Here is a 14,555-nt window from a genome sequence, read left to right on the forward strand (position 1 = left end):
CCCCAGCAGAGGAAAAGACTGCACAGCCAGCCCCCTCTCCTTTTTCTCCCCCATTCACCATTTACCACCCCTGTCTTTCTCCTCCTGCCCCCCTCCTGTCATTTCCTCAACACCCCCTCCATTCCTCTCATCATCTCACCCTCCCCTCCTCCCATCTTCTCCAACCACAGCCCCCCTCCTCTCACCGTCCCTCCAATCCCCCATCCAACCTTCCATCCCTCTATGCCCCTCTCTCTCATGGAGGATGGACTGAAGACCAGCCCAAGGGGCAGGCCCTCCTCCATGACACTCCAAACTACCCCAGCCAGGACCAGCCAGGTGAGATGGCAGCTCACCAGAACCAGAACAAATAAGGCCAGAGGACCTGATAACCTCAACCCGAATGTTGCACGGAGCAGCTGGCAGGAGTGATCAGGCATCTCTTCAACCTTTCGCTGAGGCTGAAAAAGATGCCCAAGACCTGGAAGACATCCTGCATTGTCCCTGTGGCCTAGAAGGGACATCCCAGTGCTCCCAGAGACCTCAGACCTGTGGCTTTAACATCAAACGTCATGAAAACCTTCAAGAGACTGGTCCGCTAACACCTCAGGCCCCTGGTACATGACTTCACAGAGCGTACACGCACTTGGAGAAGCCACAAAGCTCCTTGAGGATCATGTTCTTCAACTTCTCCAGTGTGTTTCACACCATTCAGCCTCTCCAGCTGGCTGAGAAGCTCTTGTCAGATGTGGTAGTGAACGACACTGGCACACCCTAGGGAACTGTCTTGTCACCGTTTCTCTTCACCCCCACCCCTGTGGTCATCAGTGGGGAGTGGGTGGAGATAGTGGACAGCTACAAGTTCCTCAGAGTGCAACGTAACAATAAACTGGACTGGTCAGACAACACCGAGGCCCTTTACAGGGGACAAGGGACAGGGCAGGCTGATGTTTCTGAGGAGGCTCAGGTCCTTCAATGTGTGCACTAGGCTGCTACATATGTTCTACCAGTCTATGGTGGCCAGTGTCATCTTCTTTGCTGTGGTGCACTGGGGAGGAGGTATAGGGAGCTGTGGCACTAACAAACTGAACAAGCTGTGGTGGGGATGAAACTGGACAGTGGCAGAGACAGAGAAGAGAATTAGAGGAAAGCTGAAAACCATTCTGGACAACCCATCTCATCCCATCTGTGCTGAACTGAGGCAGCTCAGGAGCATGTTCAGCCACAGACTCATCCACCCACATGCCTCCAAGTGCCTGGGTGGCTCCTTTGTCCCATCAGCCATCAGACTACACAATGACACAGCAACCACAGTCTAAGGACTCAAATCTGTATATAACAATAGAACCTGGACAAAGTGCAACAACCACAAAACTCTTTTTTATATTTTTATTTTTTGCACATGTACATGTGTACATGTACTACTTGCATTTGTATGTTGTATATGGTATTTCTAATTGATCTTATTCATTCTAGATTCTGTTTCTATTCTTATTTTATTTCTGAAGCACTGTTTGCGGAAGTGCTGCAGGACATCATCTGCAAACTGGCGATCATGTACACAGAACTGCTCAAACACTGCTGCTTTGGTCTTAAATACCATGTACAGAGCTTATGGGGAAGTGTAAAGATGAGGGATATATAGTGTGTTTTATATGACAAGGAAAAATTGATACATATTTTGTCAAATTACCGTAGTTTGGATCAAAGCTAATGGAAAGATAAAAAAACCCTGTTTTGAAAAACCCTGAGTTAATTTTTTATGAAGTTAATATTGATACAGTATATGATTAATCATATTTATCTATAAAATTGTCAAAAATTGTGCTTAGGTCAAGAAGAAAATCTAGAATTTCAATCATCAAATCATCATTCATTATTTCTTGATTTCATTTGGATTTTCCAACAAAAAAGCAGTACCTGACAATGAAATAGAATGAATTCAAATGGCATCTATTATATATATTTAATTGACTGTTTAACTTTATATTGACTTTACTCAAATTTATATTTTGTCTTCTTTATTAAAAACCTGCTTGCTGTTTATACTGTTTATAACATAACCAGACCCTTTTTATTGTACATACTATGCACTGGTTTCTAGTTACATTCTTATTGTCACTACCCCATTGGTAAATTGTTCATTTTCATTTCACCTTTGCTTCTGTTTGCACTGCTTAGAAATGCATACTGGTATTTACTGTTTACATTGACAATAATGTTGAATCTCATTTGCAAAGTTCCTTCAAAATAATATGAATTTTATTTTATTTTATGTCATTCACAGTACTTGATCAAATTACCTCATAAAAATGAATTAAATAGATAAATTTTTTTGAAAAATTATAGTTTATGTATTGTCCAATGACTAACGAAAGACTAGACTCACTAGTGTAGAAGAGCAATTAACTGAACTAAATTCAATAAAATTATTACATATGAACAGAATTAAAATTACTGAAAAATTGAAACAGGTGCTGACCTATTTACTAGAAGTTTTACAAAGCTTTGAACATTGGCTTTCTTTTCAGCGACAACTCTGGAGAGTGTCCCAGAAAGGCTTTGTGCTCTGTGCAGGAGTGTCAAATAAAAATCAGGATTCGCTTAATAGACCAATGGGTCAGAAATACTGAGCAACACATTATCTGCTCTCATGCAACAAGCTCTCGCATGAAAACTACAGCCTAACATCAAAATGCTTGCATGTAATGATGCAAAAGGACAGATATTTTCTTGTTATGTTGATGTAGGTCTGACCTACTAAATTCTTTAATGTTGTGGAAATCTCAACTTTGAATAAGTTTTAGAATAGTGGAGATTTGAACTATTCTTTTCTCACCTCTTTAAAAGCAGAATATGGATAAAGTCTTTTTAAATAATCCACTCCCAGCCCAAGGTTATTTATGCTAAACCTAAATTAAACTGCATTTAAAGGTTTTTTTTATATATAATTATAGAAATGTAAAAAATATATTTTTTTAAAATATACTTGACACACTAAAACACAGATGATGATTAAAGTTCATGTTTTAAGAGAAATTCAGATAAATATGCTTATATTACTGGGTCCAAACTGAAGTGTTTTAGTATGTTTTTATTGGTCTACTAGGAAGATCTTTTTTTAAATTATCTTGTCAAAAAATTGGCTGTAGTTCACACACTACAGCCTCTACGTCTTTTAAATTGATTTACAAAATATATAATAAAATATGCTGTATATATTTAAATTAATTTGTGTGATAATTTGAGTACTACCTCTTTTATATTGTAAAAAACAAAAAGCTCTACTTTGGCTTAAATATGGTAATAAATGGATTTAACTCAACTCTCTACAGTTCTCAGAGCTGATCTTCATGTTTTTAATTTAACCCTGGAGAGTCATGAATAAATAAAATGACAGCATACACATTCCCGTCATAATGACCTTCTGATAGTTTTTCTGTCAGAGATACTCTTGAGTTTCTTCAGACTAAGACTACAGTAAAGGGCTTGCTTTTATCCATCAGCTTGATCAATCATTTAGTCTCTTTAATAGACCCAAATCAAAATTAATGGTGTAATAAGTGTTTAACTAAACACTAAGTAACTTAAGTGGTGCCTTAATGATTTTCCCTTAACTGAGCATGACAGTCCTAATGAATTTAGGGTTCACAAACAAACTTTTGACAACTTATATGCATTGTTTGCCCCAAACTGTGCCTCTTCCCACCCTAACTGAAAATCTTTATGTACTTTGCTCTTGCCACAAGTGCTGTGTTAATTAATACATTTATGTCAATATATTTGCATTTCATAAAGTGAGATAACAGCATGTGACAATCCAAGATTTTGCCAGCATTGGATTTTAAAAACTAATGTGAGAGATTTGGTGCCATCTTGTGGTGTATTTCTCACCACAAGACAATTTCTCATCTAAACATACGGTATATGACTGATATATACTAATGTGATCATTGTATTGATAAAATCTGAATTCAGTTGTTGCTATTTAGATGCTGTACTAATGTAGGTCAGCAAAAAGGTAACTATTAGCCTTCTCTATACTCTACACAAATATTAAAATCTATTTATACAAAGGGATTTATTCATAGTAATGTTATCATTTAAATTTTATTTTATTCTGCTAAATACAGTAAATTATTTGATATGCTCTTAGAGACTAACAGATATTACATCAACTTTATCGTACAATACCTTATTGTTTCCTAAAGAACCTTTAACAGTAGGATACCATTTAAATATCGTGGCAGAACTCAATCAAGCAGCTGCAATATGGTAAAGCCTTTTATTGAATGTATTATAAGCATCATAAGGTCACTAAATAATTAGCATTGTGTATCAAACTATGGATGCTATCCTTTCTGTGTAAGATTAGAAATTATATTGACCCATTATTATAGATTATTATACACTTTTGAATAAGGCATCCTTTATTAACGGTTTACACATTGTAAATTATGGTTTTATTAATGGTTGCTAAATTATCAATTAATATTTTATATATCACTTATGAGCCTTAATCAGCGCAACTTCTTGGTTGCCAGGTTGTGAAAAATCATTCTGGCTGATATTTATCCTTTCTGCTTTCTAATAATGGAGTTATAAAAGCTTGTGGGTTTCACACCTTCTAATAGGCTATTAAGTCGAATTATAAACATGTATAAGATGCTGTCTGGCTAAGATGGTGGTGTGCACAGACACAGCAGCACAATGCTCTCTGACATGATGTTTTTTGTTTTGTTTGCTTTTCTAATCATGATTTGGTAAGCGGACATTCCAGTTTGACAGTGACAGTCTGTTTGTTTTGGGGGCTGGCTGCTCACTACACTCTTCTATTACTAACCACTTGCTCACCTACTTACAGAGAAAAAAACTGCTCAGTAAAACTCTACCAGAAACTAGCAACTATCAAGTCAAATCAGTCATTCCCCCTCTCTCTGCCTCCCCATTTCCTGTCTCTCTACTGTCCTGTCCATTAAAGCTTCAAAAAGCCCAAAAAATAACTTAAAAAAAAAATCAGAAACCCTCAATGATAAAGGAGGTCTTTACAGTAGTACAATAGAATAATAGAATAGATAGAATGATAATAAATGATCACCAAACTAGCTGACCTAGGCCTGTCCCACACCATCAGCTGTTGGCTTAAAGACTTCCTAACCAACCGACCCCAGACTGTCAGACTTAGCCGCTACCTCTCTCCCACCTTCACACTTAGCAACGTTGCTGTCTTCTGAGTCCACACTTTTATGCCCTCTCTACCCATGACTGCATACCACACCATCCCACAAACACCATCATAAAGACAACATGACTGTGATTGGTCTCATCTGCATCTAAGGTGCCAATTATCACGCAGAAAGAAGCATGTCAGCAGAACTGTCAGAAATTGGACACACGGCTTCTTCATTGAAATCATACTTAACATGGAAACTTGTTAAATAATTAATTTCCTCTATCATACTGGACTCCATAGGGCTTTACATTCAATGGAATTCTACACATGACCTGTGGAGGCCAGCAATCTTTGCTGCATCTTGTCGGCCACAAATTTCAACAGAAGAAGCTCACCTGAGAACAATTAGTAAGGAAAGGCAGCAGGTGCAGACGGTACGCAGTGAAGTCACATTTTTGTTGTTGCTGAATTAAACAAAGAAATTAAGCTGATACTCCTGATACGGAGACTGAGGATGAAGAAGGGGGCAATAGCAATAGGAGGAAAAATGGGAAAAAGAGAAGTAAAACTAACTCATCACAGGCATCAGAGGGAGGAGATCAACAGGGAATGACAAAGGTAATGAGATTGGAAGGTGACCAGAAAGAGGAATTTAAAGTGATCTTTAAATTGAAGCAAGGGCAGTCAAGATTTAGCTGACTCAATCCCATTCGGCTTGCTAGGGCATTGAAAGAAGAACTGGGTGAAATTCAAAATGCAAGAATTCTGGCAGATTCTGACAGTTGCACTGGAGGCAATAGGAAAGAGGCGAGTGGAAGGGTTTGTCCCAGGGAGTAAAGCTGGTATGAAAGGAGTTATCTACAGGGTGTCACTTCCATCTCAATGAAGGAATTGGTTGGGGCATTGATTGGGCAAAAGTCTCTGATGCTACTAGAATAAGAGTTTTCAGAGATGGAACTAAACATGATTCAACAGTTTTGGTGTTAACCTTCCAGCAAGAGGTCCTCTCAGAGCAAGTGTTCCTAGGGTGCTTGTCCTTTATAGTTCATCCACATAGAAAGCCACCTTTGAGGTGTTTCAAGTGCCAGAGGTATGGCCATATTGCAGCTGCTTCATGAGGAAATAGAAGATGTGGAAAATGTGGGGGTGCGCGTGAGATTGCTGATTGTAAGGAAAAGGTGATTAAATGTGGTACCTGTGGTGGAGGACACATTGCTGGAAGTTGTGAATGTGAGCAATACAAGCAAGCTATGAGGGTGCAACAGTAAAGACAGTTAAATAAAGAGGTATCTTATGCTGAGGTTTTTAAAAAAGTTACTAAATGTGGTGAAGCAGTTGAAGTGAGGAGGAGAAAAGGGGAGGGCCCCACTAAGTTGTGTAGTAGATGATTCAGTAGTGTTGAATAAGCTTAATTTCTTGGCTTTTATTGTTGAGGTGCTGTTTGACATGAAACAGACCAGAAATAACTCAAATGGACAAATGGCATTTAAGGAAAAAACAGAGGTAATATGTATACAAGAAACATTGCTGAGACCAACTCTGAGTTTTGTTGTACTGGGATATGTTTGTTTATGGAACGATCAAAATACTTCTGGGGGAGGGTGTGCTGTGTTTTGTTAGAGAGGGAATCCAGTAGAGGAGAGTAAATTTGGTGTCACAGGTTGAGTGTATGGTGATGGAAATATTAAGCTAGGTAGGAAGGATCTCAGTGATACATTTTTACAACCCGTGTCTTCAGTTGAACTTGGAAAAGTTAGATGGACAAGTGCAGAGATTTTAATGCACATAATACTTTGTGTGGCAGTAAAAGCAAGGATAAGAACGGTGCAGAAATAGAGGACCTTCTAGATAAATACTCTTAAGTGATGCTGAATGATGGTAGGCCAACAAGATGTCAGGTTGGAAATGGGAGTCTGTTGTGCTTAGATTTAACTTTTGCATCAGCTGAGTTAGCTAGGTGTGGTGGCTGGGATCTCATGGATTGTATGGGGAGTGATTATTTTCCTATTTTATGTCGGTTTGGAAGGATTTTTCAGGTGGAGAGGAAAAGTGCTGTGAGAGAGTATAATTTTTTCAAAGCAAATTCGGATAAGTTTAGAGAACAACTTTCAATAAACTTGGGAAATGTTATAAGTGAGGGTAGTGTAGAGGAATGCAGTGAGTCTTTTTGTTCAGTAGTGAGGGGTGCAGCTGCAAAGTCAATTCCAGGAAAGGGGTATAAGAAAGAGAGGAAAATAGCGCCATGGTGGAATCAGGCTTGCAATGAGGGAGTCCGCTCATGTAACAGCGCGTACAGAGATCTTAGAAAGAGTCCAGTTGAGATCCATGTTATTGAATATAAGAGATTGTGAGCACAGGCTAGGGAGGTTATAATAGAGGCTAAGAGAGAAAGGTGGCGCAGGTTTTGTAACACTCTACTATAGAAACAACTGTTAAGCAAGTCTGGAGAATGATTCATCAAATGGCAGGGATTAATCCTAATCCTGTTTTGAATGAAGGAAACAAAAGTTGTGAGCAACACGGAAAAGCCTTACCTATATGACTTTTCAGAGAGTAAACAGCACTAGCAATGTGGGTAGAGAGGGGCAGCTGAGAAGGAAAAAAAATGCTTGAACATGAGGGACATAAACTTTAAGCAAATACTGATAATAGTGACGAGATCAAATGATCATCACCATAATGATGGTATTTTAATTGGAGAGACAGGGGTGTAGTGTGGGTTTTCTGATATTAAATTATGTTGGCAAGACTAAGACTGGGACACTGTGGACAGGCAAGTGGTTTGGTGCTAGTGGTAAAGCACAGAGACAGTCACTGCGAGAACTGGAGTCCTGGAATCTGTGCAACATTGTCCACTCTATGCTGGAGAAAGGAGTAGGTAGGAAAATTCATGGACCTTGGCAAAATGGGACTTTGGGAAATGTTCTGTTAGAACTCTGCTTGGTGATGGATTGCTTCAGAAAGAGAGATCTAGGGAGATAATTCACTTCCTGAAATCTGCATGTGTATATCACAAGACATAGCTCTCAGTGCTAAAGTAGTAATTCCGTTGTTACGCCAGTGGTAGGCAGCAATGCTTTAAACCGTGTCCAGTCAGCCCGAAAGAAGAAGAAGAAGAAGAAGACGAAGAAGAAGAGGAGGAAAAGGAAGAAGAATAATTAGAATTAGCGAAAGACAGTAGGCATGTAGGCCTTACAATGTTTTCATTTTGTCACTGATATGTATCATTACTTAAAAAGTGTACGTTAGTGACCGATTGTTTCGCTGTGCTAGGTAGTGTTTTGCTTATACAACTAGCTGCCGGTTAGCTTAGCATTTGGAGCATTGATTAGTAAACAGTGATTAGCAGGTAGCAGCCGGCTGGCTAGCTGCTCCGTAGGAAACAAAAGTTTTATTTAACTACTAAAAACAACAGGTACGCAGAGTTTGTAATAATGGACAAGATTGCTAAAGGTGAGTGAAATCCACAGCGGAAAGACCGTTCTCAATGTCGGCAGTTTAGCATTTTAACCTCGCTGTTTAACTTTTAAAGCTCTCCTCAGAGACTGCGTCTGATCTGATAAAATACAGATACGAAGCCATTCAAAATGCCATTTGATTGTGTTTAGCGTTAGAATTGATATTGCGACCCGTTACCTTGTCTTTAGAATAATGACTTTCATTTTCAACTTTTATACATTACATACATTTAAAAATGACATGTAAAACTCTATTGGAATTAACAATAGTAACATAATAATGATAATAATAATAATTACCCAATTGCATCAAGACTATCTAACAGAAATTTAGTCTTTTAAGGTCTGCTGAAAGTAATGAAACATGGTACCAACTTGTCACAATAATAGTGTAAAAGTTGTTATCTTTTGTGTTTTTTTTACTTTATTGAGCTCAGTTTAAGTTGATGTGTTGTTGGCTCTGCAGATATGGGTGATATCCAGTCCCGTCTGTTACACCACAGACCCATCATCAATGCAGAGATCCGTTACTTTGTGAGAGAGTTCGAGGTATCTGAACTTGCATACATACACTGAAAGTATTCCATTTTTTCACATTTTATTGTGTTGCAGCCTTATGCTTAAAAAAAAAAAAAAATTCACTAATCAATGTACACTCAATACCCCACAATGACAACGTGAAAACAGAATTCTAAAAAAGTTAGAAAATTTATCAAAAAGGAAAAACAAATGTAAGTATGAGGACGCTTTGCTACTTAAATTTGGCTCAGGTGCCTCCTATTTCTCTTGATCCTCTTTGAGGTGTTTCGACACTTTGATTGGAGTCAACCTCTGGCAAATTCAGCTGATTGGACATGATTTGGAAAGGCACACACCTGTCTAGATAAGGTCTCACAGCTGACAATGCATATCAGAGAAAACCCCTGAGGAGGAAAGAAGCTCAGAGACAGGATTGTGTTGAGGCACAGATCTGGGGAAGTCTCCAAAAAAATATAACTCAAAAACATGCCATCTGCAGTGGTTCTCAGACGACTCCTCCATCGTCGGTTGTATCACAGTTGACAAGGAAGATGGTATGAGAGAAACCACCTGCAGCTCAACACTGGGAAAACCAAGGAGCTGGTATTGGAGATGGTGAATAGCTACACGTTCTTATTTTATTTCTTGATTACATTTTGTATAGCTGTGTCATTTTGAATTTCCTCTATGGGGGATCAATAAATGTATATCTTATCTTATCTGGCTGAACCAGAGATCATCTGTGGAGATAGGAGAAAAAAAAGTTTTTTTTGGCATAAGGCTGCAACATAACAAAATGTGAAAAAATGAAAGGGTCTGAATACAAAGTACACTTGCACACACTTTCCAAACACTCACAGGGTATTAGGGGCAAAACTCTAGCCCAGTAATGACAGCCTGTTTTTCTTTTAGAGGATTTAGATTCACCCTCTGTGTCCTCCTGCTGAAGTGTCCTTGAGCCAGACAATGACTCTCTATGATCTTCATGGCTGCTGTTCTGAACCAAACCCTGACATCCTGTGGAGGGAATAGAAAAAAGACAAAATAAAAGCCCCACTAATTTAGGTGCTTTCATGTCCTTGCCAGTATTAGGAAAACATCAACTGCAAACATAAATGAGGTGATGTGATGAGTGTCCATGTAAGAAAAACACTAGTGGTGCAAACATATCTGCCCTGTTAGCATGATATTTTGGGTCACAGATAAACAAAAAACTTTTTGTAGTGTTCATCATAATGTTTACAATGAGGCCAATTTTATTAACTGTAAATTTCAATATATTGTATTTATCTCTGCTATAAGCAATATCATAAAGTTATTGATTTTGTTTTTTTCATTAAATGAGTTTTTTTTTTTGTGCAAACTTGCAGATTTTTTTTATTTATTTATTTATTTGAAAAGGAAAGTGCACATTAATTAACCTTTCTGTAAATGTGCCAGTGTTAGCCAACAGGCTAATTTTCATATACAGATACAGCATTGTTTATTGTCCTTAAAAAAGACAATATCGGGAAATGATTTCAACACATTTGTTGTTTTTATTTCACTTTTATTTATTTTTTTAATGGAAGCAACAAGTTAAGATCCAACACTATATCAATAAAGAAGCATGTTTTCAGTGCATTATATGTGGTATTTCTGTGACAACACTAAACTTTCCTCTTCTGCTGTGCAGGAGAGACGTGGACACAGGGAGAGCAGACTGCTGGAGAATCTCAGTAAGATGGTGGTGGAAACAAATGGGCAAATGCTGCCCACAAATTTAGAGGGTATAAACCAGGGTGTGATGTCTAACATCATTAAACGGTGTAAGTCTCCTGTCTCTGATTCACACTTGCAGCTTTCAGATTGTGCTAAAATTGTGTAATGTCAGTTTTAACCTGACAAATAAACACTTGTATTTGTTACTTTGTGTATAGATAGAAGTTGTATGTTGTTTTGTACATTGTTCACTACATTGACATGATCAAAAAAAAAAGAATTGATGATTTTGGTGTTGACTGCTATGTTTTTCTTAAACTTGCTTCATGGAAAGTACTAATGCGTGGGTATATTTGACAGCAATGCAGGTGCGTTGCACTTTCACAGAAACATGATTTCACCCCCACCCAACCCACTTTTTTAATGAGGTAGTAGTCTGGCATTGTCAGACCTATCTCTCCTATCCATTGGAGCTGAAATTGAATATATATGAAAACGTAATGGTCAAATCAGATGTATTGAATGACCATTGAGCCAATCACAGCCATTTGACCAACCCACAAGGCCAGGGAAGAGTAAGCAGTTGAAGCATTGTAAAGTATAGTTGTGTATGCAGACACGGGGCTTCTGTTGTCACTCACTGCTGTCAGAGTGCAGAGGTATGAAACGCCTCCTCATTGTCTTGTTATGTGATTTGTCATGTTATTGAAAACAACAAATGTTAAATCAATCCAGATGCAAGTCAGGTAGCAAACAAACAATGCAAGATAATGGTAGCTTACATTGCTAGATAGAGAAGTTTCTTACATCACCTTATTCCTATTACTGCTGTGTTCTGCATTTTTAGGATAGGAAATCACATCAGGCATCAGTGTTAATGAGGATGAAGGTAACATTGCACAGGTGATCAGGCAAATTAAATTAGTTATATGGTTTGCCTTCATCACAATCAGAAATACTTTATTGATTTAAGAGGGAAGATTGTATTTGTTAAAGTTGCTCCAGCATAGAGAAATTATAAGAAAAATAGAAACAGAAAATAAGAAAAATAAGAATATATAAAATATGTAACTCTACCCTATATAACTCGGTGTGAATGACATTTAAGTAATATACAACAGTTTCATCATTGCACAGAAAAATGTTGAAATGTTACGGTTACCATTTTGTATTTTATAGGATGTTGATGAATAAGTAGGGTCCAAAGAGAAGAAAAGGGAGAGGGCGTGGGCGCTGGAGATGGTGAGGAAAGTATAGTGCAAAAATACTAGGCAATAAGAAATGACAAAGGTCAAATTGCCCTGACACTGGTTTTGAGTAATATTTTTGTAATGTCAAAGCTGCTGTATTCTTGTCGATTTCACCCAGTGACACTCATTTTTGGTAATGGGTTTAGTTGAGTTGGACAATGGACTGTAGCTCAGATTTCATTTTGTGTCTTATAGATGAAATGAGAAAGACTTAAAGTGTGTATTTTTTTAACAGACACTAAAAAGTCTAAAGTCATTGCTTAATACTATGTTGTGTGAATACTGGTGGAGTGAAGGGTGTGCTGCGTGGCGTGGCGTGGCGTGGCGTACATTTTGAACTCTGTTGTTGAAGGCACCGGGTTGCGGTGCTCATGTCCAACCCTTGAGCCCCCACATTTTTCAAATCGCTTCCCCACCCCTGCAGTAATGCATTTAAACTTAAAATTGAGGACATTGAATTCCACATTATGTTTGAAGTAATTGTACTATAGTTTGACTTCCCATGATGACACAGGAAACTTACTATGGCAAATAATGGTCACTGTTTCTATCATTTTTCGTATTGAATATTATTTCCCTCAAGCCTCAATATATTGTTGCAAAAATTATGCGCATTTTTCTGCTCTTTTTATATCAGTGTTGTGTTGGAGTAAATGTAAAATTTGAATATGACTATTTATAGTTTTTGTTGTTTTTCCCCCACAGTGGAGGCTGCTAATCACATGGCTGTAAGGGTCCAGCAGAGGGAGCTAGAGGCACAGCAGGTAAAAACGACAACTTGCAGCATGGGTGCATACAATATTATAACCTCATAAAGCAGAGCTGCATTGCAAATAACAGACATTTATTATATTAGCTTCAACATGTGCATATAAAACTTATATCAGAATAAACCCCTTGAGATCCATCATCTTGATTTCAAGCGAATCCTGTGTACAGCACATTTAGACTGAATGCCTAAATCTGTAGGGTGTGAATGCAAGGAGGTGTGAGAGCTAAAGCAGCACAAGAAGGAGAATAGAAACTTTGAGACATCACACTTTAATTTGTTGGTAACTGTTGTCTTGTTGAAAGTTAAATATAAATGCACATGCCTTAATCTCTCATTTACTGTGATTATCCCCTAAAACCTCTGATCAAGCTGTGCAATTAAAAATGTCTTGCCACCTTCGTTGTGTTCTCATCTTTGTGTTCCTTCCAGAGCACCCAGCTACAGATGAACATGGAGCATTTGAAAGATGAATGGGCAGTCTTTCTGAAGAAGCAGCAGAGGTTAAAGGAGCAGGTGGATGAGGATCACGACAAGGTTGTAGGACGACTCAGCACCCATTATAGTGAAATGAAGATGGACCTAACCAAGTTTTCACCCTTCTAATCAGTTTATGTTTGTGAGGGTATCAGTCAACAAACACACTCATTTATTATATGAACACTTTATTATGGAAATGAAGATCTTTGCTTTGATTGATGTACTTGGTGGCTGAGAGAAAAAGCGGTTTGCTCCTGCACAAGAGTCAACATTTTCCAAATCATAAATATATCTGTCATTAACAATGTGGCAATTTCACAGGCCATCAAACTCACAATTTTTTGTCTATAGCCCATTGAACTGGCATGGCATGCAAAAGGTAAAAGGGTCTGGAATATGTCATTTTTAAACAAGCAATCATTGAAGGCTGTGAAACATTTCCGTATTTTTAATGGATGCCTGCCAGAAGGGTGCTGATAAATTTGCATCACCTTCATGTTGAAAGGAACCCAGCACAGAGCAAGTGTAAAAACAAGCTCATTATAACAGGCTGCTGCTGAAACCAGCTTGAATGATCACCAGCAGCTGTTTTTTGATTTTAATGAGTCACAAATCCATTATTTTCATTGCTTTTTAAACAAAAAAGCATAAATCATATTCTTGCTTCATTTTCCTCTGGTCATGTATGCATGAATATATTTTTTAAGTTTTAAGTTTTCTGTCTTTGTCATGCTTTGTGCTTGTAGTGCTTAAAATGAATGATAAACACAAACTCCGGGAGTTCACTTATATGTTGCCTGTTGTGTTCATTTAATCAGGGATTAAAGTTATAATATGTAACTTTTCCACATTAAAATAAATTAAAAATTGACTAGACCAATGTTATATATATTTTTAAATCTTCTTCGTTCTTATATTATCCCAGATGTTTCCAACAATTCTCAAACTTAGAGAAATACGTGAATTTAATCATTGTAATGCTTCGTTTCATTTGGTCATCTGTCAATAACGTCATATCCCCTATGTACATGCGTCAGTTTTGTTTGTCTGCCAGAAGCTTAAAATTGACTTTAAGCCACATTTTTGTCACGTCTGCCATATAGCGTTGTCAAAACTCAGTGATTTTAACAGTTGTAATCACCAGGTCTGTTTGATTTGGATAGGAGACCTCTGTGGATAATTCAGCTCCTGTTTAAAACCTCCTGAACACATGATACTTAATCTTA

At 37.8% G+C, this 14,555-nt stretch overlaps 1 protein-coding gene across 2 annotated transcripts; it reads left to right on the plus strand.

Moving 5' to 3' along the window:
- Positions 1-8,263: 8,263 nt before the first annotated feature.
- Positions 8,264-14,205, plus strand: bloc1s5 (biogenesis of lysosomal organelles complex 1 subunit 5). Of its 2 annotated transcripts, none has more exons than XM_022766223.1 (5): positions 8,264-8,605; positions 9,077-9,159; positions 10,805-10,937; positions 12,786-12,844; positions 13,282-14,205. In XM_022766223.1, the coding sequence occupies exons 1-5, from the start codon at positions 8,587-8,589 to the stop codon at positions 13,453-13,455; spliced, it is 468 nt and encodes a 155-aa protein (XP_022621944.1). In that variant the 5' UTR covers positions 8,264-8,586; the 3' UTR covers positions 13,456-14,205. The 2 variants fall into 2 exon arrangements, with proteins under 2 accessions (XP_022621944.1, XP_022621945.1); XM_022766224.1 differs by having other exon boundaries at positions 10,805-10,847.
- The last annotated feature ends 350 nt before the right edge of the window (positions 14,206-14,555 follow it).

Source organism: Seriola dumerili, unplaced genomic scaffold (genome assembly GCF_002260705.1).
Source record: "Seriola dumerili isolate Sdu_G_001 unplaced genomic scaffold, Sdu_1.0 BDQW01000822.1, whole genome shotgun sequence".
In the NCBI taxonomy this organism is placed as follows: Eukaryota; Metazoa; Chordata; class Actinopteri; order Carangiformes; family Carangidae; genus Seriola; species Seriola dumerili.